The sequence below is a fragment of the Cydia amplana genome, chromosome 17 (genome assembly GCF_948474715.1).
Source record: "Cydia amplana chromosome 17, ilCydAmpl1.1, whole genome shotgun sequence".
Lineage (NCBI taxonomy): Eukaryota > Metazoa > Arthropoda > Insecta > Lepidoptera > Tortricidae > Cydia > Cydia amplana.
In genome coordinates this window covers 44,591-72,445 of record NC_086085.1, presented here as the reverse complement: position 1 = coordinate 72,445, position 27,855 = coordinate 44,591, and the positions used below count along the sequence as shown (strand labels likewise).

Here is a 27,855-nt window from a genome sequence, read left to right as displayed (position 1 = left end):
TAAAATAGTCCCGTTTAAAATACGATAACACAAAAAAGTCAAGTTTTGCAGAATTTCTTGTTCGAAATGGATGAAGAATACGTCATAGCTGCTGTGGTGGCCGAAGAGAGGGAGTATGGCGAGGGCGAGGGTGAAAAAATGTATTTGAAGAGGTTGCGAGACGGGTCTAACCCATTTGACCGGTCCGAGCGGAAGTTCCGTAAATTGTTTAGGCTGTCGCGGGCCATGGGCCGTCACGTAGTGGACACTCTGTGTGAAGGCGATGCGCTACGAGCGGGGACGGTGCCACCACATTTAAAGGTCCTAAGTGCACTGAACTTTTTTGCCCATGGCAGCTACCAGACTGCTGTGGGAGAAATTAATATACTAGCTCAAAGTCAGCCAACAATAAGCCGCAGTCTGGCAGATGTGTGTCCTGTTATTATAGAAAGGTTGACCCCACAGTGGATCAAATTCCCAGTGACCAGACTGGAGAAAGACAGGGCAATGCGGGAGTTCCAGGACAATTTTGGAATGCCATATACATTGGGTGCGGTAGATGGGAGTCACATCCCTATACACAAACCCCCAAATAACCACCCTATAGCCCCGGGTAATATTTTCTACAACAGAAAAGGGTTTTATAGTATAAATTGTCAAGTGGTGTGCGATGCCACAGGTCGGATCACTAGCGTAAACCCTAACTTTCCGGGTTCAACCCATGATGCTGCTGTTTGGAGGAGCAGCAATGTGCACCAGCACCTCGAAGGGCAGTATCTTCAGAACCAAGCGATGGAGTGGCTTCTTGGGGACAAAGGCTACCCACTTCTCCCGTGGCTGATGACACCTCATCCTGACCCAGTTGCCGAGTCACCAGAGGCAAGATTTAATAGGTGCCATGCACAGGCGAGAGGGGTCATAGAGATGTGCTTTGGAGTATTAAAAAACAAATTTAGATGCCTTCATCGCCACCGAACGCTGCATTACAGTCCAGAAAAAGCTGCCAAAATTATAATATCATGCTGCACAATTTATAATATGATTAATGAATTAGAAATTAATCATGATTCAGACAGCAGTGACGATTCTGAGAGTGACGAAGACATCACAGATCTAAGTGAAGTAGAGGAGGATGATGAAGAACAGAATGATCCTGAAGATCTCCCACAACAACCAGAGAATGATGTCAATTTTTTTAATGAAGCCCGTGGACGACGTGCATTTTTAATTAATAGATTTTTTAATTGATTAAAACATCAACTGTTTTTTTTATTTGATTTGTCGGCCTGTTTAGCCTAGTTGGTAGTGACGCTGCCTATGAAGCTGGAGGAGAGAAAACATTTGTTCCTGAGACTTGGATGTTTTCTATGTATACATGTCTATAATATATCATCATCTAGTACCCACTACAAGCCTCATTGAGCTTACTATGAGACTAGTTCGACTTGCGTAAAAAAATGCTTTCTAATATTTATGTATTAAAAACAAAGTTAACACTATCATAGTCTTTTATTACTTATTACAATTACAGTTTGGTACATTCCTTCATAACTTATAGTTTAAGTAATATTTTGAAATAAATCTTGCCATCTCTGTGTAAATTAAAATGAGCCTTAAGGCAAATCAAGTTATTGTTTTTCGCTTATTAGGATATGCCTAGAAAAATATTTGAAAGCTGACAAAATGTTCTACATTCTATACTGGAAACAGGTTTTTTTTGGGAAATTTAGACCCATTTGCGGAGCGATATTTCATTCTGATAGCAGTATATAGGTAAAAGTACTGCTATCAGTCTATACCGTCGAGTTCATTATGAGCATTTCCAAGGTTTCAAACATAAATGTACGTAGTAAGGTACAAATACTTATATCTAAACAGATTATTTTAAATATTTATCTGAGCAAGCCTCTCAATAATGCTTAAGCAACTGGAAAATAATAAATGTCTGTATTGTAGAGCAATGGTTCTTAGACATGTTTTATCATTATCAAATCGGTCCAGCCGTTTTTGAGGAAAATGTTGTTCTTTGAAATGAAAATGTCAGGGGCTTACCAACTTTCCTGAGTTGGTTAGTTATTTAAATCATCATCATCATATCAGCTGATGGACGTCCACTGCTGGACGTAGGCCTCCCCTCGTTTCAATATCTAACGTTAAATTTAAATCACAGTTATTTACGAGTGGCACTAGTGCACACATTACAGACTTCCAGGGGTCTCCAGAGCTTCCGGAACTACGTTGTTTTGAGATTGGGGTACCTGCATTTGTCTCTAGCTGTCAATATAACGAATTCTCATATCAATAACCTAACCTAAATTTAAAATTTAAAAAACCCCCGACCAAAAATAACAAACGACCTGATGACCTGAACCGATTTCCACCAAACATAGCTAAGAACACTCTCGACTGATATACCTTTCAAACAAAAAAAAACCGCATTAAAATCGGATCATCCGTTTGGGAGCTACGATGCCACAAGGACACATACACATTTACGCACACAGACACGTCAAACTTATAACACCCCGTCGTTTTTGCGTCGGGGGTTAAAAAGGGTAAGCAGCGCGCTCGTGATTGTTTTTGAAATCAGAATCGTCCACGTGGGCTTGTTTGCCACGGTTGTAGTTTAACCATTTGGGCGCCAACGACGTATATATCCGCACCATCGGTTCAACGCCAACGACGGATATATCGGTCACTGCGACGTGTTTGATATTTTGATGTCATGGCGTGTGAGTGCCACCTATTTGTATTTGACAGAGCGTTGAAAAGAAAAGATTACAATAAAATTAAAATGAAATATCGCTTCCTTACAAATAAAACAAATTATCAATATACAAAATAAAATTACTAAGTATTAACAAATCATTACTGCAGCCTACAGGTCGAAACGCACAGAGCAGGCGCGGAACGGTGCGGCGCGGAGGCGGTTTTGCATTTTTGATCTTTCCGAAACTATCGACTGTCATTACTGCTTCATTTTTTGATAGGACGTCCCCCGGACCGCGTTGGCTTCACCAAAAAACCGTCTCCGCCACGCAACGACGCTGTGCCGCGCTCTGTGCTTTTCAAGCTTACATCATGAATTTAGGGGTCAAGCTGACCTCTCAGGGTCGGGTACTCTTAGGTTGTTTACCTCCTAAGAACCCCAAACTGACAACTAAAATTCCGCTCCATGCAATCTATAATGATTTTAGAAAATAGAATGGCCTACTATTTTCATTTATAGATAAAATGTTTCAAACATAACAATTTAAATAGATAAATTTGATTTCTGGGCCACTTCGTACGTTGTCACAGTGATAATAATAAGAGATCTCTAACAGCTTCAAATTGATTTTCACTGTGACAAGGTACGAAGTGGCCCAGAAATCAATTTGGTCGACCGTACTTGCAAAATTGCAACTCTATTCCGCTTGTTGTTGGTAAATCAAAATGTCACTAGTTTTGCAAGTAAACGCTAGTTTTCCGCTTCACTTTACATACGAACGTAAAAGTACGTCGTTCTCAATTGAAAACAGACCATCAAAGTCAATAAAGATTTGTAGATATATTCTAAAAACGAGTACATGTGGTTTGTCAAAATTTTGTAAAGATATGTTGTTTCAAACTAAACGGAGAATACATTTTGAACAAAAATCATTAAGCTTAGATATGTAGATTGACAACCTCCAATTTTAGCAAAAGCTAGCAAAGCAAAGGAATATTCCCTTTAGAAATATGTGTACAAACATTTAATGACTTGTTGGCTCGTCTTCAAATAAGAACTATGTTTGTATGAAAAGTTGGAGCGAAGAGAAGCCCGAATAAGGGGAGGGGTCAAATATTTTCATACAAAAAATAACAATAAATATCGCTAACTTACTAAAGAAACAACAAATTGGATGGCTCTTACTGTTACTCTAATAGATCTTCGTCTAAATATTCTACCGACTGCCCACCACCATCATTGTTCTGTAAACCACCATGGTTCCTAATAGCCGAGGAAATGGCCTCCCCTGCTACTCTGATGGCAGTGGCTAAGGTCTCTGCTGCCTGTGTTATTGTAGACCGGAATAATTCATGATTCCGGTCTAATGACCCTTGCAGTAATTCTGCTGGTTTGGGCCGCGAAGGTCTTTTCCGCTGTCGTCGTTGCGACGAGGTAATAAATGAGCGAGGAAGAGTACGTTCTGGCCTATGAGAACTCCGCAATTGGGCTGAAGATGATGGAGGTTGAACAGCAGCAGATGATGGCTGGACAGCAATTGGTGGCTGGACAGCACCTGGTGGGTGGTCAGCGACTGATGGCTGGATAGCAATTGGCAGCTGGGCAGCAACTGGTGGTTGTTCATCAACTGGTGCCGGTGTTGAAATTTCAACAGAACCAACCTAAAACAAAGTGACAAGTGCATAAATTTATACTTTATTTACTCGTATACTTAAAGAAGTAGAAAAACCTCGACATTTTTATTTCAAAGTTTAATGTCTCAAAAACATGGCTAAGAACCATCTCCGCGATCAAGACTTTCGATTAAAAAAAACCACACTCAAATCTGTTCATCCGTTTAGGAGCTATGATGGCGCAGACAGACACACACTTACACAGATACACATGTTTAATTTACCTTTGGCTGAATGTATCTCGTAGAAAATCCAAAAAGCCACTTAACAGTTTCTTTATAAGAAAAAATATGAAAATTATCCACTGGGACTTAATCGCGTACAAGTGAAACTGTAATTCAGTTTTCGCCCGCGTAACTGGCTATTACTAGCTGCGCCAGAGGCGCGCACCGTATCGTGCCAGAACGGATGGATGTATTTGGCGTATAGTGTTGGGAAGCCTAAGGTTCTGTAGGTGATGGGTGGATGGATGTCATTCTTTTGTTATAAAATGGGTGCTGACCCTTACTGAGTCTACCAAGAGGTGGAGGTTATTGCCATCATAATTGTATATCCTAAGATCCTAAGCTTTATTAACCATTTGAGGTGCTACAATCCAAGTTAAAATCAGGACCTACATCTTATTATTTAAAACAAGTGCGAGTCGGACTCGCGCACGAAGGGTTCCGCACCACAATGCAAAAAAAAAAAACAAAAAAAGCAAAAAAAAAAAACGGTCACCCATCCAAGTACTGACCCCGCCCGACGTTGCTTAACTTTGGTCAAAAATCACGTTTGTTGTATGGGAGCCCCATTTAAATCTTTATTTTATTCTGTTTTTAGTATTTGTTGTTATAGCGGCAACAGAAATAGGTACATAATCTGTGAAAATTTCAACTGTCTACGGACGGACGGACGGACGGACGGACAGCGAAGTCTTAGTAATAGGGTCCCGTTTTACCCTTTGGGTACGGAACCCTAAAAAAAGGTGACTTACTAGTGGAGTCTCCAGATTGGTAAATCCATCCACTGCAGCTGTTCCTACGACCTCCAAAACCTTAAGTTCTGTGTCTGTCAGTGGGCGGACTAATGCAGGACCTCCACCAGTGCCCTCCGTTTGATCTCTGTATTTTCTGTACTTAGATTTGACCTTCTGTGTCCACTGCGACCAAATCTGCAATTATAAAGGAATTTTACGACATGTAATTTGAAATATGTAGAATGTTTTCTGTGCTTCTGGAAGTATATGAACTCAGGCAACCTTTTTATGTTAATAAATTATCCCCCATAAGCTCGCCTCTCCCCTCCATACAAACATAGTTTCATTCTCAATTTTAAGTAATAGGCAATAAGTATGCTAGATTTTTATGAAACTTTGTGTACAGTCTTAATCGAAAATATTGACGCGGAATTAGCGAATGTAATTAATTAAAAAGTATGCGATGGCCTTAATGGCAAGATCTTATGAGCACACAGATACATATTTTTAAATTTGATTTACCCCCTGATATTTATGTTTAGATTGTATAATAAAAAATATAGCAAATCAATCAATTGCATGTACAAAACTTCATTTCAGTCAAGAATTTTGTTTTATATAAAAATGAGGATATAGCTCTATGTTCATAAGGCAAGGTGAATTCAGCCAAGTTTCAAACTTCAAGAAAGTTCCAGCGTTACCAATATAAACCAACATTTCTTTTTCACTTCATTTAAATTACCCATCACATGATGCTTGTGTTTTGGGCTCTAGATGTTAATAGGCAAATAGTATAATTTAATATCTTCAAACACAAATTCAAAAGAATTTATTTTTTATTTGTTATTTATATTTAGGAGTACCAACAGCTGCAAAAACATGATATAGTCTTAGATAGTAAAACAAACTAAACTTTGCTTTGTTATTTACACTGGTTCTACCTCTAACCCTCTTGTGTGGGATCTTGAAGCATTAGAGAGATAATTCTCATCTGTTCATATTATTCAGAAGCCGATACAATTTATCACATGACCTTAAGACAACTGACACATTTAATATTGCTCCCATGTAACATGTACTTGTGCCTAGGTGCACGCTAAAATCAAGCTTAAATTGAAAAACCATTGGCTGCTCGGCCTGTTTAGCCTAGTTGGTAGTGACACTGCTAATGAAGCTAGAGGTCCAAGATTCGAATCCCGGTAAGGGCATTTGTTTCTGTAGTGAGCAGAAACATTTGTTCCTGAGACTTGGTAGTTTTCTATGTATTTAAGTATATATCTATTAAATATATCATCACCTAGTACCCATAACACAAGCCTTATTGAGCTTACTTAGGGACAGGGACTAGATTGATTTGTGTAAAAAAATCCCCTAATATTTATTTATTTTATTTTGATTCCAACAGTACTTACACTCTGCCACTCCGCCACTGTCCTTCGACATCCGTGACTATTAAGAGTAACAGTTAGGGCCGCCTAAAATGCTGCCACTTTGGGGCTAGCCGTATTTCCTGAAAAGATACACATTTTACCCATACACAAATACATACAATAAAAAAAAAACTTCATGACACAGGTAGTTGATTATAACAAGGTCATTATCATTAACATTACAACTAAACCAATATAAGCCTAGTCAAATAGACCAGTGGGATTTGTACCAGGTGCAAAGGTGTCCATCACTACACAAGTAACATTTCCAATAATTTGATATACAGATTGGTCTTGCCTACTCCTACAAATTATAGTAAGTTGATCTTCCAAGGCTCTTACAACAGAATTTGCAGCTGTTTTCGTGGGTCTGATTATTTTAGCAGCTTCAGTTTCAGCGCAGTGGATGCGGTAAGGCATTGTCGTTACGGTGCTGTGGCGATATTTGTACGGTACCTAAACTTCTCCATTCTCGAAAGTGGTAACCGGAGTTCTGCGTTGGCGTTACATTCAGGTCCCATGGAACACGAACGCAGAACGCCGGTAACGGCTCTAGAGTCGACGGCTAGAACGAACTCGAGACACAATTTGAGATGAAGAAAAGAGGAATTCATTTCTTCATCTCAAATTGTTTTCACCTTATGTCACATCATATTAGTAAATAAACATGCTTACCTCTTGCTAACATCAAGTTAGCATGGAGATGCTCTACGAGCACCTCCTGTTGCGTTTTATTGCTCCGCTTTCGCGACACCGACATTTTCCACGTTTTCCACAAACAAAACCAAACAAATTGGAATACAAACAAGTTTACAAACTTCTTCGTACTTGACAGCAGATTTTTTTAAATGTTGCCTATTAAAATTTGATTAATTATTTTTAATTACATAATTAAAAAGTAACGTTTTAGTGGTCTAAGGTGTGTACACTAGTGTTAAATATATGTAATGGAATAAAATTCATTAAATTATCATATTTCACCCAAAAGAAAATACGATTTTACAGTTTTTATACAGATATCATTCATTCATTCGTTCACTTATTTTTTTAAAGTGGCAACACACTCAATTCAACTTAGAAATTTTAGAATCCGTCTAAAATCTGGCTAAATTTAGTCAGCTTGACGTTCTGGAATAGCACTTGTTAAATCCGCCGTCTAAAATATGATTAAAACTTAGACATTTTAATTTTAGGCTATTTAGGCGATGTGCACGTAGAATCGCGTCCATGGTAATAATAAAAGTGCTTTTATTTCATGATTATCACTATATTCACAATATTTGTATAGTACGTACTATAAACAGTAATCATATGTGCCTAAATGACAAATAAGTTCAATATTTCCTAAATGTAAAACGTTTCGAGAAATTATTATTTTTTGCTTCGTTTCGCTCTCCTGTAAACCAATGTAAGTGGCGTATGGCACAAACGTATTCTCACCCAGCGTCATGTGTCCATCACTTTCCATCCTGCGGTTTTAGTGTGACAGTTATTTTATTACGTGGATCCGTGGTTGCACATCCATAATACACCTGCTACCTACCATTAGCGGCCGATTACCAATTGTCACAAGACTGACGGTCAATGTCAAATCAAACCCCATACATTTTTCCAGGAAAGTGACAGTTAGAAGTTACTTAAACACATCGCGCTTTAAAGTACAAGTCAACATGAAAGTATCTAATACTCTTATAATGTTACGGAGATGTATAAGTTTCTATGGTAAATTATACATTCAAGAGATATAAAAGGTCCCCAAAGTCATAGAAAATACTAATAAGATTTGGAGGTGTATAGGTTCTCCATGCGTCAAAAAGAAATTGTATGAAATAACTGCTAAGCTAGAGTTAGACCAAGACAAGCCTGCAACGATTTTGATAGCACACGCAGTGCAGGTGTTATTTATACGTCATAAGAATATAACGTCATACGTCATAGACGTATGACGTATAAAATAACACTTGCACTACGTGTGCTATCAAAATAGTTGCAGACTTGTCTTGGTCTAACTCTAACTGTGTTGTGGATTCCATTCAGTCAGAGCTCATCAGGTTCTTTACCAATATTCACTCAGTTTCACACATTCTTCTATTCTTCTGGGTACAGTTAGACCGCCCGGTATTGTTCGTCAGATCTTCCCCGCGGTTCGGGACGGCTTGTCACCAATGACGCCTGGTGATATCCAAGGCAAGTCTGCCACTGAAGCTAAGATTCCCTGACTTCTATCCCCCAATTCCTCATAAGGGAATACGAAAAGCGTTTATTCTTCACCTATTTAAGTAGTTTGTCTTCTTGAGTAACCTTGTATCCCCAAAAAAGGAAGGACATTTAGTCCTTCTTCATAGTTCATGCATGCAGTTCTCATCCTAGCAATTAATCACGTGCTAGTTCTTTCATTTTTGGCTTTAAGGTTTATCAACTGTTAAGCCATGAATGAACGCAGTTAATGGCACTAAAATTTGTATACTTGCTGTATTCTTAATTTAATTTCTCTTACATTTCCTCTTCTTCTTCCTAGCGTTATCCCGGCATTTTACCACGGCTCACGGCTTAATTTCTCTTACGAATTGGATTAAATGTTCTGTAAACCATCAAGTTCTTCAAGTTTTCCGCCTAGTTACCCTTCAGCTTAACTTTTATCATTTTACTCTGAACGTTTTGTCATATTCCCGGGGTTTTAACCCAGCATTGTACCAACAGATATCCCCGGGCCGTCTTGGCGTTGGCCAAAATTCGATGACACTACGGTAGACCCATCAGGTTTCAGCCTGCCGGTGAAACATTTTATAGGTCTGCCGATTGACTGAGACGGATTATTAAGAGTTATTATGGTACGGACAGGTTTGCTGCATGGAGTATATGTAACGTATTGTGTTAAGTAATTAACATAGGTAATATATTAACTACTTGGAGTCTATTATTATTATCTCAGTTATTTTCTACTAGAAAATTAATGGGCAACTTCTCCGCAATCGCCTGAGACAAGTGGTAGACCTATAGCCTGGCCTGTTCTAATGTATGTGTCCATCCGTGGTAGCCTGATTAAAATATTTTTATAGTCGCAATAATATAATCCGACAAAGCTAGGTAACTGACTTTCTCACCTGACTTTTCATCACCTAAAAGTGGCGGCGTCATATAAGTCGTATTTCCATAGAAATTTGTGGTCTACGGTAGTGTGCAATATGATACCTAGCTAAGTATGTATTTATCCTAGAGTACCTGACTAGAGGAAATAATTTCAGCAATGTCACCAGAGACTAAAGCAAGCAAACAAACCAAGTAGTCGGTCAAAAATCGATAACAAAGTCCGAATGATTGACCATTGTTACATATACTCTGCGAGGAAGATCGTCCCATAAAAAAAGTTTCATATTTACTACTTGGATCATGATTATCATGAATGAATGTAAAGGGTAATTCTCAAAAAATATGTCTGCTGTATAATTGCCAGGACCCATACTAAATATATGAAAAGAGTCGTGGCAATTAGACTAAGACATATTATCAGAGAATGACCCTAAAACTTCGATTGAAAATAATGGGCAAATATTGCACACAGCTGTATATTACCAGTCGGTGTAAGAGTTACTAAATTAAACTCATAATCTTTATTGCATATCACATTGTATCTCAACCTATTGCATAGAATTGACTCTATATAAAGTCCACTAGTTGCTTGTCTATGCTCTGGAGTTTTGTTTTAGATGCATGATTATTGCCATCTTTAAAACTTATACCGTTATAAGTATACTGAACGTTTCCCTATAGAATGATACATACCGTATGGTCTTTAGATATACATACATTTTAATGTGGATTCCAGTTTTGTATTGTTTTAAGTAAGTTATCGTTTGTTTTAATCTGTCATTTAGGTTAGGTTAGGTTAGGTTAGGTTTTTTTTTTTTTTTTTTTTTTTTTTCCCTCCTCCCTCCTCTGTTATTTTATTGCTAGTGTTTCTTTTCCAGCATTTGTCTCTGTTCTTTTCCATTCTATCTTTCTTTCTTTTCTATCTTTTATTTTCTATTCTATATATTTAATACAATTTACAATATTATACAATTTACAATTTAATACACTTTAAAATTTTAATTCAATTTACTATTTAACACAATTTTATACGTTTAAAAATTCAATACAATCTACAATATTATACAATTTAGTATACTTTACAATTTAATTCGATTTAGTATTTACAATTTTATACTTTTAACAATTTAGTCCGGTTTACAATTTTATAAATTTACAATTTATTACGCCTTACAATATAATATGATTTAATACAATTTAATACGATATTATTATTTTATTATTACTTCAATATATATTATTTAATTATGTCAATACTTATTACTACAATAAGTATTGACATGAATTGAAAAATTTACTATAATATTTAATACAATTTACATTATTATACAATTTACAATTTAATACACTTTAAAAAATTTAATTCAATTTACTATTTAATACAATTTTATACGTTTAAGACTTTAATACAATCTACAATATTATACAATTTAGTATACTTTACAATTTAATTCGATTTATTATTTACAATTTTATACTTTTAACAATTTAGTACGGTGTACAGTTTTATAATTTTACAATTTAATACGCCTTACAATATAATATGATTTAATACAATTTAATACGATATTATTATTTTATTATTACTTCAATATATATTATTTAATTATGTCAATACTTATTACTACAATAAGTATTGACATGAATTGAAAAATTTGCTATAATATTTAATACAATGTTTAATACAATTTACATTATTATACAATTTGCAGTTTAATACACTTTACAATTTAGTTCGATTTAGAGTTTATTACAATTTGCAATTTTGTACATTTATCAATTTAATGCAGTTTACAATTTTATAAATTTACTATTTAATATGATTTAATACAATTTAATACGATATTATTATTTTATTATTACATCTACATATTTTATTTAATGCGCAGTTTGGAGCAGCGGAGCATTTAGGCGCAGTAAGTAATAACAATAATAAAAAATTTTCTTCAATATTTTATACAATGTTTTATACAATATTATGGTACCATAGGCACTTTGGAGCACGAGGGCGCACTCTAGATGCGCAGTTTGGAGCAGCGGAGCATTTAGGCGCAGCGGAGCCTTTTGGAGCCCCAGGAGAAACAGCGGAGCTTTTTGGAGCACCCATGAGCGCTTAGGGACGCATTTGTGCAATGGAGCGCATTGGAGTGCTTTGGAGCCTTTTGGAGCCTTTTGGAGCTCCTTTAGCCGGAGGAGCATAATGGAGCATAATGGAGCGCACCTTTTGTGGTTCCCATTCCGTATCCGCATGTTCGGTATCCGCATGGTGGGCAGAACTCTTTGTCGCCCACTCCGCCCATGGCCGCCTTTTCCGTGCCGGTAGCTGGTCATTGGAGAGCGGCCTGTGCGCTTTCCCCTGGCCCGCCACCGGCGGGGATGCCGCCATGTGCCAAGCGGGCCCCCCATTCCGCCCTACCCTACAATCAGTTCAGACTGCCGTGGCACCGTTGGATCTCGCCGCTCTCCTTATCACGTTTTCCGCGAAAGCAGCGAACGGTTTTCGGGCCCTGTCGTCCTCCAATAGCCTCACAAAGTTTTCTTCTCTGATGTTGATCCCTATTTCGCTTTCGCAGTCATACCGCTCTGGACCAAACCTTGGGCATTCTGTGATTATGTGGGTTATGGTTTCCTCAGTCTGCCCGTCACAGGAGCAATAGGGGTCGTCTCTCAACTTATACTTATGGAGATATTGCTTGAAACCCCCATGTCCTGTCAGTAGCTGAGCTATTGTGTTCCTGTTTCCCAGTCTTTCCATTATTTTCTTCGCTGCTCGGACATCCTTGAAAAATAGCTTCGTACCCGAGGCTCTGTCGGTTTCCTCGTATCGGCTTTGCCATTTTTCGATAGTTCTTGCTCTCATTGTTCTCTTTGCGAAGGAGAGAGGGAACCTGCTGTAGACCGGAGCGCTCCCCAGGTCAAGGGCCGCGGCCTTTGCCAGCTCGTCCGCCCTCTCGTTACCCGCCAGGCCGGCGTGCGCCTTTATCCAAAATAGGCTTATCGGGTTACCCCAAGATAAGGCCTCCTCTAGATTAGCCCTGATTTCAACGGCAATGGGGTTTTGGGAGCTAGGGTCACTAACCGCCTGGAGGGAGGATCTCGAGTCGCTGTAAATAGCCGTTCGGTAGCCCATGTCCTTCGCCATTTTTGTGGCTTGGTACAGTGCCATCATCTCTGCCTGGTACACCGAGCAGTGGTCCGCCAACCTAAAACTCTTGCAGTCCCGCTCCTCACCCCCCGACCACCAAGTGAGTGCTCCCCCAACCCTCCCTTGGATTTTGCTGCCATCCGTGTAGCACCTCCAGGTGTCTACTTGGGAAGGCCCTGCATTTATGTCCTCCTCTGCGTTTATGAAGCCAAAGTTAGGTCGGCTCCTCGCAGCCGGATGCGGGAGGGTCGACGGATGGACCCTAGACTGCAGTTTCCCTTCCGGTATCTCCGGGAGAGGCTTCCCTCTCTTCACCTCATAGAGCTCCAGTTGCTCCTGCAGCCTGAGGTCCAGCGGTATTATCTGTGCCAGGATTGCTGCCGATACAGTGGAAACTGTGCGGTGGGCTTTGGCAATTTTAATGCCGAATACTCTGGTGATCCTATCTAGTTTTTTCCTGGCATATGCCCTGCTCGCAATACTCCCCCAGGCTCCGGCAGCATAGAGCATCGTAGGCTCAACCACCGTGTAATATATAGTCTTTAGGATCTCTGAATTTAGTCCCCACCGAGTTTTGGCCATTCTGCTCACAACCTTATATAGGTTGAGCGCCTTGATGGAAGCATTTTCCAGGTGGAGCCCGAACCCCAGATTTCCATCGATTGTGAGGCCCAGAAGCTTCAGCTTGTTGTCCAGGGCAATTTGTGTAGACATCATTCGGAACGATGGCGTGGCGTATTTAAGTTTGCGTGTTATAATGATCGCTTGTGTCTTATGTGGGGCGAAACGAAGCTTATGTTTCATGCCCCATCTCGCGACCATTTCTAGCGCGTCGTTGACCGTTTTGTTAAGTTCTTCGGTCGTGTTTGCCATAGCCATTATTACGATGTCATCTGCAAAAGCCTGCAGCTGGGCGATCCCCCCCTCGGCCTCCCGCAGTAGGGGGTCCAGCTGCAGGTTCCAGAGCAGCGGTCCCCCTATCGATCCTTGGATGCAGCCTCTTTCAGTTTTCCGCCTGACCGTCTCTCCGAGGTAATTGAGGGTCACGTTCCTGTCCTCTAGGTAGCTGGAGATGATGCCTACTATCCAACGGTCCCTGCAATGAGTGTCTAGTTCTTTCAATATGATGGGCCACCAAGCTCCGTCGAACGCGCCCTCAATATCCAGGGAGACTAAGGCTGTTATCATTTTCTTTTTGATTCCCTCCTTCGCATAGGTGACAACATCATACAATGCGTCCTCCGTACTCTTTTGTGCCGTGAAGCCGTATTGTCTGGGGTTTAAGCCTTTCCCCTGTGCTAGCTCCCACGTCAGTCTATTAAATATCATTTTCTCAAGTAATTTTCCCATTACCGGGAGTAGGCCTATGGAGCGATAGGATTTTGGTACCCCATAATCTTCCTTTGAGGGTTTCGGAATGACCCTAATATAGGCCTCCTTCCAGCATTTTGGAAAGTATAGCAGCCTGAGGCACTGGTTGAATATAGCGAGGACCGTGGGGCTGGTGAGGAATGCCCTGTGGCATATGTCTGATGTCAATCCGTCTGATCCGGGCGCCTTGCTGGGGTTCATTCCCTCCAGAACCTGAGCCGCCTCTTCTCCGGTAAATGGCACAAATTCTGCTCCCAGCGGGGGGGTTTTTGCGGCCCTCCGGATCACGTTGGCCTCCTCTCTAATCACCTTATGCCATGCCTGGTCCGCGGTATGGTCGTCCCGGGGGAAAAAAGTGTTTGTGAGGAGCTGCGCCGACTGCAGCTCACTGAGGATGCTTCCGTCCTCCGGGGATTTGAGGAGGCACTCCATGCTGGTATCCTCTGTCATGCACTTTTTAATGACCCGGTAGGATGTTTTCCAGAGCGCTTCGCGCTTCTGTTGGGAACAGAAGTTCTTCCAGTTTGACGTTATGCTCTCCTCAATCCTTTTTCTGTATTCTTCTCTGGCCTCCGCGTACTCCGCGTGAACAGCCTCTCTCCGTGCCGGATTAGCTTTCGCTATTCTTCTCCTCAGGGTCTTAACCCTGGTTTTCATGCTTCCCAGCTCCTCAGTCCACCACGGTGTACTCTTTGGCTTAGTGTTTTCGCCTTTCATTGGCACTGTGTTAATGCAAGCGTCTTGGATGGCCTCCATCAGTTCCACAGTTGCAGTTTCAAGGCTCTCGGGTGTTTTTATGCTCTCTATCTTTTCAATGGTTATGTCCCTTTGTTCAAGCTGCCGCCTTAGGGACTCCGAGAACTCTTTCCATTCTGCCTTGCTCGTGTCGTATTTCCTTGTTGTTTTTCCAGACCTTTGCGTTCTTCCATCCCCCCTTGATAGGCTGAACCTTATTCGTCTGTGATCGGTGAGGCCTGTGTCCTCTTGTATCACTCTCCACTCCCTTACCTTATCCAGCCACCGGTCAGAACACACCGTGACGTCCACTATGCTCGAGTACAGCCTGTCCCCTCTGTGGGTGTAGAAGGTGGGGGTTGACCCTTGGTTTAGAATATTCAAGCTGCACTCCGAGCACAGGTCGACGATGTCTGCCCCTCTGCTATCCTGGGTTCCACATCCCCACCAGTGGCTTGATGCGTTGACGTCCCCACCGAGTATCACTCCGGTTCCCCTTGTGGCGTCCACTATATCCTTTATCTGGCTCAGGTATGGCTGTATCGGGCGATCCCCCTCAAAGTATACACTTATAATTGCTACCGATAGTGAGCCATATGTGATCTTTACTGTTGCTATATTTTTTGTCACATGTTCTTGGTTAATCACTACGTCTAGCGTCGGGTCCAGGATTACCACCGCTGCCTTAACCGGTCCTTCCCCCTGGGCTCGTTGCACGACTCTATGTGTGGTTGTCACGTAGCCCTTTGACCCCACGTATGGCTCTTGCAGCAGCAGCACGCCCACTCCCGTGGCTTCTGCTTCCCTCAAGCATTCCTTTGTGGCGGCGTAGCCTCTGCCTAGGTTCACCTGCATCACTATGATCGGTTTGACTCGTGTAGCTTGTTGTGCCATGTTTTGTCCTGCCATGTCGCCCTCAGCAATACCTGACTTGGGATCTCGCCAATCGATCCCACTTCCTCCACTCAGGGCATTCAGAGCTGTAGGCCGGGTGTTCTGGTTCCTCTGGTTTCCTGCCCTGCTTTCCGCAGTTCACGCATTTAGGGGGCTCCTCCCTTCTCTGGCACTCCTTTGTGTCGTGCTGTCCCGCACAGTAGCCGCAGGCCTGTGGGTGCGTACAGTCCCTCGCAAAGTGCCCAAAACGGAGGCAGGCGTAGCATTGTATGACTGGCGATTGGTCATACGCCGGCACGACCTGGTATCCCAGCCTCACCTTCCTGTCCTTTAGACATGTCCAGATATCAGTGTCGACCTCAATTATAATGTTTGAGACCTCCGGTTTCCTTGATCGCGTCCTCCTCAGTACACGCATTCGCGTTTCTGCCCTCTCTTTATCGCCTAGGAGTGCTGAATTTTGTCTGACAATGGCCCCTGGTATTTGGTCGTCTGCGAGGCCTTTGACTACTCCCACTAGTCGTAGGAGGGGTTTCCTGAGTTCAGTCGTGATGGTTTTGAGGTCTGGGCATTTTTCAGTGATGGCAGCCTTCAGCGCTTCGCGGTCCGCCTCGCTAGTTAACCCTATGGCCGCTTTCTGCTTCTTTATGCCTCTGAAGTATTCCACCCCTATCCCCAGCACCGAGACATCTACGCTATCTTTAACCCTGTCTATGACCGTGGTGCTAGTGTCTTTGGGATCTTTTGACTCGATAGTCAGCGGAAACTTAGGCTTGGGTGGAGGGCTGTGCGAGCTTTCCTTATTCGTTCTCCTCCTTTTTTCCTTCCTGGCCTTCTTCCTCGATTCTGCCTTCGTCCAGGGATCATTACTCTCGTCTTCCTCGTCTGTCGGCAGCTTTTGGTCCGACATCTTTGTCATGCTGTACGACGCTATCTCATGTCGTAGACCTTCTATTTCTTCCAAGAGTTTGTTTTTGTGTTCCTGATCCTGGGGGGGGGTTTTATTGGCTCCCCCCAGGATTTGGGCTTCTTCTGTCGCCTCCTTCAGGCTCCGGAGTTGTTCGCGGATTTCCATAAAGGGGGCAGAACTGCGTAGTGTACCTACCTCTTCCCTAAGCTCGCGTATAGGTTCCCTAACTTCCGTGCGGAGTATCAGGTCTAGGCTTGGTGTTACCTGGGAGTTTGGTTCGGTATTTCTTGGGGCTTCGCTTCTTGTGTGCGCGATCATCTCCTTGAGGCTCTTCATCTCAGGGACTAGAATCTGTTTATTGCTCTCTCCTGTCAACTTTATCTCCTTTATTTCTTCTAGTATCTGGGAGATTTTTGGTTGCTCATTGGCTTGACTTTGTAGTATTTCCCTTAGAGATGTGACTTCCCTAGCGAGCCTCTCAGCTGCCATGGGTGCGCTATCTGCTATTACCCTCCTTAGTTCCTTGACCTCTCTATTCAGTTCTCTCATCTCTTCGTTCATATGAGTTGGCCCTGTTTCTGACGGAGTGCCGGTTTCTCTCTTAGAGGCTGTCAGGAACTCCTTAATAGTTGTCACCTGTTCTTTTGCCAGCAAGTCTAGCGGACGAACTACGTCGTGTTCTATTACTTTCCTCGTCGAGTCCGACTCCTCTCTGATGTTTGTTATGTCTTCCTTCAGGGTGTGGTATTGCTCAGTTATCTTTTTCAGTTCCTCGGCGTGTATTCGTTGGAGTCTGGCCACTTCCCTTGCTCTGAGGGCCTTTTCTCTTTCTAACTCCGCTCCCAATCTATGTCTTGATTCCGAGACTTTGAATACAAGGCCTTGTATCTTGTAGAGACGGTCCACGACCATCTGTCTTACCTCTTTCTTTAGGTTTCCAGCAGCTCGACTCTCCAGTGCTTCTTTGGCCTCCTCCAGAGCTATCATAGCTTCTCGTGGTGCATCTGCAATGCCCCCTTGGCCAAAGGATAATCTGTCCATAGCCGGGCTGCTGTTTCCCTCGTAAGGTGATGTTGCTATGGTTTTGGAGTTAGTTGGTGCGTCCTGTGTTGTTGGTTGGGGTTTTTTAGTGACTATATCTGCCGCTATTGATACTATCTTTTTCATGTATCCGCTTGCCTCTACAGACATAAATCCCTCCCCGTCCTGTAGCGGTGAGCTCGATCTTACCGCTATTGTATTTTGTCCGTATTTTACTTCTGTTGATCCTATCATAACGCTATTTAGTCGTTTTTTGGAGTCCTGTGTGTCTACTTGCCATTCCTCTGACTCCTTACTTATGTCTGGCTCTTTTTCCGTGTTATTTTGGGTGCTTTCGTATGTTAAATCTTCCGCTTCAGAGTGTGTAAATGAGTGGTTCTCGCCGAAGTTTTCCTCCGGCTCGAGCCGTCCCTCACTCTTGGATCCTTCTTCTTTGGGCTCTAGCTCGTTTGGTTTGGAGTGACAGCCCCCGGTTTCTAAGTTGGTTTGCGATATCTGGTCTTCATTTGCGGGGGGGTCCCCATCCAGAGCGATGTTGCTTTTGGAGGGGTTTTTGTCGTGTATTTTTGCGGCTTCTTGTGTCGGTGTGGTAGGTGTGTTAGGTGTACGTGCACGCTGCCCCAGCCCCAGCTGCTGTTGCCTGGGTTCCGCCAGGCGTCCTGCTCCAGGCCCCTGCAGTCTGGCTCTAGGTTGCGTGCCCATGGTACCCCTACTTGTCCTTGCCGCTGGCGCGTTACCTGGCCCGGATTGTGCCAGGCTTTTTCTGTCTTTATTGTTCATGTTTTTTGCTGACATTTTGGTTTTGCAGTGAGTAGACTAATAAGTAGCAAAACTAATTTGAGGCAGTGTCTATATATGGCATGCAATTCTTAATGTAGTAACTTAATAATATCAAGTGCTTAACAACTAAACTAATCTATAGTAGTGCTTTCTGGATCTTGTAGTCCTTCCGAAGTGTCTGTTTTCCCTCGTATCGCTGAACTGGTGCTGGTTCGTCTCGTCGCAAGAAGGCGCAGCGATGGGGTTCACACCGGCGCGAGTTTGAGCAGGTGGCGCCAATCGGAGCGCGATGGCACACTCTGGAGCGTGAAGGCGCCCTGCTGCAGTTGGGCGCAACGGCGCGTCTCGGCGCGTAACGGCGCAAATTGGAGCACGTTGGCACACGTTGGAGCGCGACTGCTCACCGCCACAGCTGGCGCACGGAGCGCAGAGGAACACTGGGAGCGCGATGGCGCACCCCGGAGCGCGACGGCGCACTGTCGCAACTGGGCGCAACTGGGCGCAATGGCGCGTCTCGGCGCACAACGGAGCAACTCGGAGCACGATGGCGCCCCCTGGAGCTCCACGGCACAACGGCGCGTTTGGGCTCAATGGCGCGTCTCGGCGCACAACGGAGCAACTCGGAGCACGATGGCGCTCCCTGGAGCTCCACGGCACAACGGCGCGTTTGGGCGCAACGGCGCGTCTCGGAGCGCAGCGGCGCTACTTGGAGCACGATGGCGCACTTTGGCGCTCAATGGCACAGGCGCGTTTGGGCGCGACGGCGCGTCACGGAGCGCAGCGGCGCAACTCGGAGCACGATGGTGCCGTCGGAACGCGGCGACGCACTTTGGCGCACGGAGCGCAAAGGAGCGACTGGGAGCGCGATGGCGCACTTCGGAGCGCAATGGCGCAAAGTCGCAAAAAGGCGCAAGATTTCAGGAGCTACCAGTGGACGCGACCGCTCTGCTCCACTGATGGCGCGCGACTGGGTTAGGTTAGGTTAGGTTAGGTTAGGTTCCACGGACCTAAGGCGACTCCGCCGCGGCGCCGGCTTTACTGGTGGCGCGAGGAGCTTCGCGAGGCACGAAGCGGATGCACAGCTGCGCGCCGCCAATACACCAGGAGCAGACGGAGAAGGATACGCGATCCTGCCAGGGAGGATGAGCTCTACGCCGCCTACCGAGCCAAATGCCACGCCCTGCAGGCAGGCATCGCACAGGCTAGGGAAGCGGCGTGGAAGGAGTGGCTGGAGACGCTGGACCGGGACCCATGGGGACGCCCTTACAAAACTGTAAGGGCAAAACTCCGGCCTTGGGCCCCTCCGCTAACCAGCAGCCTTGAGCCGGACCTCTTAGGACGAATCCTTACTGGTCTGTTCCCTGAAAGAGGTGTATGGCATCCGCCAGCGATGGGTGGGAACGCTACCAGCACTGCGGCAGAGGAGGACATACCTCCTGTCACAGAGGGGGAACTCGGGGCAGCGGTGTTAAGGCTCCGGCTGAAAGACAGCGCCCCCGGACTTGACGGTGTGCCCGGACGTGTCGTGGTGCTCGCGCTTGGTGAGCTGGAGGAGAGAGTGAGGGCCCTTTTCCACGCATGTCTCCAACAAGGTCGGTTCCCGCGAAGCTGGAAGACCGGTAAGCTCGTCCTTCTTCAGAAGGACGGGCGCCCGGCTGAGTCGCCGTCGGCCTATCGCCCCATAGTCTTGCTTGACGAGATGGGCAAGCTCCTTGAGCGAGTGCTCGCGGCCCGTCTCGTCAGACACCTCGGGGAGGTAGGACCCGACTTGCACGAGTGCCAGTACGGCTTTCGGCGGGAAAGGTCGACCATTGATGCCATAGCGCGGTTGAGGGTCCTCGCCGATGGGGCAGTCTCACGGGGTGGAGTGCTGTTGGCAGTGTCGCTAGACATAGCGAATGCCTTCAACACTTTGCCCTTTGAGACTGTCAAGGAGGCACTGAAGTACCACGGTGTGCCCCACTATCTCAGAATAGTAGTCGAGGACTACTTCAGAGACCGGGCCATCACATACCCGACTCAAGCTGGATGGGCAAGCAGGACGGTCACGTGCGGTGTCCCACAGGGGTCAGTCCTCGGACCACTCCTGTGGAACATCGGGTACGACTGGGTGCTTCGCGGTACCAACCTGCGGGGCGTCAACGTACCGTGTTACGCTGACGACACTCTCGTCACCGCAAAGGGGAGCACCCACAGGCAGGCCGTCCTGCTCGGCACAGCAGGGGTAGCTCACGTGGTGAGTCGCATTAGGGCCTTGGGACTCGAAGTGGCCCTCAACAAGTCCGAGGCTCTCTGTTTTCACGGGCCTCGAAACGCACCGCCTCCTGGGCTGGAAATAGTGGTCGGGGGAACCTCCATCGCCGTCGAGTCGACGATGCGGTACCTAGGCATTGTCCTCGACGGTCGGTGGAGCTTCACTGAGCACTTTGCGCGGAAGGCGCCAAAACTGCTGGCCGCAGCCGGAGCACTCGGGGGACTGCTCCCGAACACCGGGGGACCGGGCAGCACATGCCGCCGCCTTTATCAGGGTGTTGTGCGCTCCATGGCACTCTATGGGGCCCCAATATGGGCAGAATCCCTGAACGCTCGGAACGTGGCCCTGTTGCGCAGACCCCAACGGGTTATAGCCACAAGAGCGATACGAGCGTACAGGACGGTCTCCTTTGAGGCGGCGACGTTGCTGGCCGGCAGCCCACCATGGGACCTGGAGGCTGGGGTCCTGGCGGCGGTGTATTGGCAAGTTGCGGAAGAGCGGGCGGCGGGAAATCGTCCACTTCCGGAGGAGATCAAGCTTTGGAGGGAGGAGGCCAAGGATGACCTTCTCCGGAGGTGGGATGAAAGGCTAGAAGCCCCGAGCGCAAGCCGCGAGGTGGTGGGCGCAGTACGCCCAGTCCTTAGGGACTGGTTGAAGCGCGACTTCGGGCCAATGACGTACCACTTGACACAGGTACTTACTGGGCACGGTTGCTTTGGTAGGTACCTGTGGCGAGTGGCACGACGAGAGGACACAGCGGTGTGCAAGCACTGTGACAGAGGTGAGGAGGACACGGCGCATCACACCCGCGCCGTATGCCCTGCGTGGGATGAACCGAGATCGGAGATGGCTGCGGTTCTTGGAGCGGACCTATCGCTGCCGGCAATAGCCAGTGCGATGGTCCGCAACAGAGGCACCTGGGAGGCGGTCGTCGCGTTCTGCGACGCTGTCATGTCCCTAAAGGAGGCGGCGGAGAGAGAGCGAGAGGACGATCCCCTCTCGCTCCCTATCCGCCGAAAAAGGACCGGGCGGAGGCGGGCCGCGTATGACCGCCGCTTGCCGCCCTAACTGGGACCTCGGGCAGGAGATCGGGGGGTCTCCTGCCTGACGAGAGTGTCCCGAGGCGGATAAGGCGCAAAAAGTGCACACATGGGAGGGACAGTGGCAAAAGCCGCAATAGCCGAGCCCGCAAGGGCGACACGCACATGGCAGGGCCGAGGTAAGCGCCAAGCGTTCCCTTAGCCCTACCTCAGGCGGAGCGAGGGTACACCGAGGGGTTTTAGTGGGTAGGCCTCCCCCTAAGGGAGGAGAGTCCCACATAACTCCCGAACCCCCCCCGGGGGGCGGGAGTATGCGAAACGCATTTCCCCTCGTAAAAAAAAAAAAAAAAAAAAAAAAAAAAAAAAAGGTTCCACGGACCTCCAGCCTGGGAGGGGCAGCGCCGCGAACTCGCGGCAGTGGTGGGGAACGACCTCTCCTTGCCAGCCGTAGTTAAGGCTATGGTTGCCGACGAGAGGTCGTGGAAAGCGGTCCTCTCCTTCTGCGAGGATGTAATGTCGCAGAAGGAGGCAGCGGAGAGGGAAAGGGAGGCCAACCCAGCCTCGCACCCGATCCGCCGCAAGCGCACAGGGGCCCGGAGGAGAGCGTATGCCCATCTCCTCCCCCCCACCTAGCGAGGTCTGGGCAGCGGCGCGGGGGCGTCGCTGCCCATTACATAGGCCTCGCAGAGAGGGCGCGCGTGGTATGCCCACGCGCCTTCTGAGGAGGCAGGGGTAGAAGTTCCTCAAGAGAAGGGCCCGCTGCACAGGCGGGCGGCGCCGGCGTGGTTGCGGTTGCGTACTATAGAGAACCCGTGGCCACGCCCCACTGGCGGCGTGCAGGCATACCGTTGGTTTTTTAGTGGGTAGCGGCACCTTTGCCGAGTCCCACATAACCCGCATTTCCTCCCCCGGGTGTGCGGGTATGCATAAAGCATTTTTCCAACGCAAAAAAAAAAAAAAAAAAAAGGTTCCACGGACCTGCTCGGGTGTCCGAGTGGGCGGGGAGGTGAACCCCGACGTGGCGCGTCCCCAGGTGGTGGATAGGGGAATGCCCCGGCCCGCTGTCGTGCCGGGGTAGGACGTAGTCCCGCGAACCAAACACCAGGGGGGTATTTGGGGGGTTTTGTACCCGAGAATGGCTCTCCACGCGTCCCTCTGAATAAGCAGACGGCGCAGTGGACGAGCAGAGAGGAGGAGCTGTGTAGTGTCAATCAAGTCACTGTTTCGCGCGCGGACGTCTGGGGATTTCCCCCCGTAGGCGCTGGAGGAGGCTGTGGGCTCCCTGACGCGTCGTGGATGTGGGTGGTTGCCGGATTGGGGAGCCTTCTGCTTTTCTGACATTGCCTAGCTGTCTGGAAGGATTGTGCATTGGGCTTCTGTGAAACCCAATTGCAGATCCTTTTCTCCGGGCGGGTCGGCGGTGTTAGCGGATCGGGAGGATCGCGCACCGGATGCCGCGCGTATCTGTTGTGCGTCTGGGGGGCTCTTGGCTTCCAATGACGGCTGCGGGGGGTCACATTCCGGATCTTTGCCCGAGGAGCAGTTTCTCGATTGAGGAGTGGCTGTGGAGGAGGAGTGGGGATGGCTCCGGCCACCAAGCGCGGCGGATGGAAAAGTGGAAGAAAACCACTATAAAAATCACCCCAATCCCAAGGTGTGTCTGACGTGCCGATGGGATGCGTGGCTGGAGGGAGTCCAGTCACAAGCGTCAGGGAGGGGCATACCTCCTCAAAATAGCATTCAAAATGAGTGGAAACGAAAATGGAAAACTACCCCAGGAGGTTCCAATCCTCCATGTCGCCACAGGACGGGCAATCGCCCATGCTGTGGCGACATGTCGCCTTCCGTATTCTGGGGGGGCAACCCACTCACGATCCCGAAACGACGACATAAGCAAATACTTCATGGACACCGATTTGCAGAGTGATTTGGTCTTGAGGCTGCAAGGAGGGGGTGATGGGGAGAATAGTCGTCCGGCGGAGGCAGGAGCCTCCACTGGGCCCCCCAAAGATGGATTACGTGCGGTACCGCAGGAATACGTGCGGTCGCCCACGCCAATCCCCACGAGGGTGTTTTGTGGGAGAAGGGCTCGCAGCGGGCTGGAAATGTTCCCGTCAGGTAGCGAGGAATTTTTTTCCCCCCAAAAAGTGGACATGCGCGACCTGCCTGGTGGGGACGTTTACTGGTCGCCGCTGCAAACAGACACCGAAAGCGAGACGACCGACTGCGACGGCTCGCTGCATGGTTCCACCTCCGCCCAATCCGGGGAAGTGCGGAAGCGGCTGCTGAGCGAGGAGGACGGGTCGGGGGCATCTGATGGTGATGCTTCCGTCTCCGGAGCAAGGCCCGGCTACGGGCCAAATAAGAGAGGACGAGGAAACTGTGTGGGTGCGGCCCGAGCCAGAGCTGGGTGCTCGGGGCCGGAGCAGCCACTCGAGACCGCCCCACGGCCCACGGAGGCCGTGGCGGGGCCCCCGATCGCAGCGGCCCCCTCGCGGAGAGAATCTCTCCCGGATTTGCGGGTGGTGCTGACCCGCTGCGACCGCGAGCTTGTGGCCTCAAATGAAAGGTCGCGATCTAGGTCGCCGAATTTTGACGATGGTCCTGGTACCTCGACAATTGTAGCGCCTACACGCAGAGGAAGAGGCCGGACTCCCACCACGGGGGAATATGTCCGTTATGCAAAGGCTGTTGAAGCGGCCAATAAGGCGAAGCGCGAAGAACTGCGGCTTCGCAACGAAGAAGAGGCGGAGAAATTTTGTCGGTCCTTAGGTACCCGCCAAGTGAGATTATCGGAAACGTCCACCGACGACGAGGTGAACCTTAACGATCGCGTCCGTGCCAGCCTGGAAGCCATCGACATGGTGGCCCAAAAGTCCAGTCATCTTAAGGGCACCTTTCAAAAGGCCCTGAAGGACTCAGCCAAGGAAATGAAGAAGGTCTTTGAGGTGCTGAGGACACACACGGTATCCGACGAAACCCGGCAACTAGAGGCAGAAAACAAGCGCCTTAAAGCGGAACTGGCAGATGTCCGCTCTGAACTCCGGAAAATTCGCGAGGACATGCAACGTTTTGAAATGTCGCATCGGAGCTCGCTTCCCACAGAGGAAATGAACGAGGCTCAATTTGTGCCGTCGGGACCTCATCCACCGGCGCCATCCAAAAAGAAGGCTAAGCCTAACGAAACTGCGGCCCTAGACATAGAGAGCATTGTCCAGGCTGTTACAAAGCAAGTAGGTAGCATGATTAATGCCCGATTTGACGGTTTAGAGAAGGAAGGCAGACTATTGCCAGCTCAAAGTCTCCGTCCACCACTAGCAAGCGACAAGAGGAAAGAGTCGGCTGCTAACGTCGTCCAAAAGCCCGCGAAGTCAGTGGTCCCTGTCGCCGGTAAGAAGGGACCACCAAACTATACTGAAGAGCCGCAAAAGATCAGCGGCAAGGGCAAGGGCAAGGGCAAGAAAAGCGCTGTCCCACAGCCCAATGTCAACCAGAGCACGGCGACCTTTCGGACCCAGCCAGCATCTGCATGTCCCTCTACAGGGGAAGAATGGCAAAAGGTAGGCCCCAAGGGCAAAAGGAAAAAGAAGACGACCAAAGCTGTTTCCAAAACACAACCGAAACAGAAACAGCAACCAAAGAAGGCGCGCAAATTGGTACCCCCGCGTTCTTCAGCGGTGGTTTTGACACTGCTCCCATTGGCAGTAGAAAAGGGGGTAACGTATGCGAAAGTCCTTACGGAGGCCAAGAGCAGGGTCGATTTGGCTGGACTCGGCATCACTGCTTTACGGATCAAGCGCGCTATCACTGGGGGCACCGTTCTAGAGGTCCCGGGAACTACCAGTGGTGACAAGGCCGACCAACTGGCCAGAGCGCTGGTGGAAAAACTAGGCCCAGAAGCTGTTCGGGTATCAAGACCGGTCAAATGCGCAGAGCTCCGGTTGACAGAGTTGGACGACTCAATATCGCCCGAGGTGGTAGTAGCTGCGATCGCCAGCGTCGGCCAGTGCCCGGCAGCACTGGTAAAGACCGGCGAGGTTCGTCGAGGTCTTAGAAGACTCGGCACTCTGTGGGTGCGCTGCCCTGTCACGGCAGCCAAGAAAATCACCCAGGCTGGTCGCCTTGAACTCGGTTGGGGCCTCTCGGCTAAAGTTAGCTTGCTGGAAGAAAGACCCATGAGGTGCTTTCGCTGCCTACAGATGGGGCACACTGGGGCCCAATGCATAGCGTCTGAAGACTACAGCAACCACTGCTACAATTGCGGTCAACCAGGACATAAGAGGTCAGCTTGCTCAGGATCACCTCAATGTATCTTGTGTCATGCTGCGGGAAAACCTGCGGACCATAAAATCGGGTCCAAAGCATGCACCAATCCCAAACCAAAGGCAAAACACGCTGGCGATGGCCCCCGGGCCCCCTCCCAGGCTGTTATCCCCTCCACCGGTGCGGTGGAAGAGGCTGAGATGGAGATCGTAACAACCGACAATTAATGACGATAAAGGTGTTGCAAACTAACCTCAATCACTGCGCCAGGGCTCAGGATTTGCTTTTCCAGTCCCTGGCTCAGTGGAGTATAAATGTGGCAGTCGTGGCTGAGCCGTATTCGGTTCCACCGCGTAGCGATTGGGTGTCTGACATAGACGGAGTTGTCGCCTTGGTGGCAAGAGGAGGTACAGGCACATTCGAAAGCGTCGTAAGAGGGAAAGGTTATGTTGCGGCAAATTATGAACGTGTCACTTTCGTCGGCATCTACTTCTCTCCGAATCGCTGCCTGGCCGAATTTGAACGTTTCCTGGTGGAGGTAGGCGCCCGAGTCAGCCAGCTTTATGACCGGGGGTCAGTGGTCGTCGCCGGAGATTTTAATGCGAAGTCCACTGCGTGGGGGTCGCCGGCGACGGACGTGCGCGGTGAGGTCGTTGAAGAGTGGGCAATTGCGTCAGGGCTGACCCTAGCCAACCAGGGAGACTCTAACACGTGCGTGCGGCAACAAGGCGGATCAATAGTGGATCTGACTTTCACAAATGCCGCCCTGGCACGCTGTGTCCGTGATTGGAGGGTACTGGTAGACGTGGAGACGTTGTCCGATCACCTGTACATCCGTTACGACGTCTCCACGTCACCAGTAGCTCAAGTCGGCCATAATTGCAGGCTACCGATTGGCGGCGGAGGTCCAAAATGGGCTCTCGGTAAAATGGACCGAGACCTTCTTTTGGAGGCGGCTATTGTGCAGGCTTGGCTCCCTTCGCCGGAAGGTGAAGTAGTGGTGGAGACGGAAGCATCCTGGTTCCGGGATGCCATGACACAAATATGCGACACGGCGATGCCCAGGGCCAAGCCTCCACCGCAAAAAAGAAAGGTGTATTGGTGGACGGCTGAGCTTGCACAAATGCACAAGGACTGTACAGCCGCGCGGCGTCGGTATACAAGGCAGAGACGCCGACGAACAGACGAAGATGCGGAAAGGAACCTTTACGCCTTGTACAAGGAGGCAAAGAAGTCCCTAAAAGCAGCCATAGGAAATGCCATAGACGCTGCGAGGGAAGCATTTATCGACACCTTAAATGCGGATCCTTGGGGCCGGCCCTACAAGCTCGTCAGGAACAAATTACGCTCCTGGGGCCCCCCGATCACCCAAACGTTGGAACCTGAATTTGTCAGCGACGTGGTCTCGGCATTGTTCCCTAGGGGAGGTAATAACAGGCCGCCAGCAATGGCACCACCACGAGCAGACGAAGTGGAGGAAGCTGAAGTGCCACCTGTAACAGCAGTTGAATTCGGCGTAGCAGTGACTAAGATGCGAGCCAAAAACACTGCTCCTGGACCAGATGGAGTCCCTGGCCGCGCT

The 27,855-nt window shown here is 47.8% G+C and overlaps 4 protein-coding genes across 4 annotated transcripts; 2 read left to right on the top strand and 2 right to left on the bottom strand.

The window, feature by feature from the left end:
* The first annotated feature begins 66 nt into the window (after window positions 1-66).
* On the top strand, window positions 67-3,064 carry LOC134656031 (putative nuclease HARBI1). The gene is made up of 2 exons (XM_063511546.1): window positions 67-1,195; window positions 2,970-3,064. Exons 1-2 carry the CDS (start codon window positions 67-69, stop codon window positions 3,062-3,064), a joined length of 1,224 nt encoding a protein of 407 aa, XP_063367616.1.
* On the bottom strand, window positions 2,905-7,170 carry LOC134656030 (uncharacterized). Its single transcript, XM_063511545.1, has 3 exons — window positions 7,093-7,170; window positions 5,339-5,515; window positions 2,905-4,350 (listed from the first exon to the last, which is right to left on the bottom strand). Exons 1-3 carry the CDS (start codon window positions 7,168-7,170, stop codon window positions 3,877-3,879), a joined length of 729 nt encoding a protein of 242 aa, XP_063367615.1. The 3' UTR covers window positions 2,905-3,876.
* An 8,837-nt stretch (window positions 7,171-16,007) lies between these two features.
* LOC134656027 (centrosomal protein of 162 kDa-like) lies at window positions 16,008-18,638 on the bottom strand. Its single transcript, XM_063511543.1, has one exon. It carries the CDS (start codon window positions 18,636-18,638, stop codon window positions 16,008-16,010), a length of 2,631 nt encoding a protein of 876 aa, XP_063367613.1.
* Window positions 18,639-21,090: 2,452 nt separating this feature from the next.
* On the top strand, window positions 21,091-22,038 carry LOC134656026 (uncharacterized). Its single transcript, XM_063511542.1, has one exon. It carries the CDS (start codon window positions 21,091-21,093, stop codon window positions 22,036-22,038), a length of 948 nt encoding a protein of 315 aa, XP_063367612.1.
* Window positions 22,039-27,855: the final 5,817 nt, after the last annotated feature.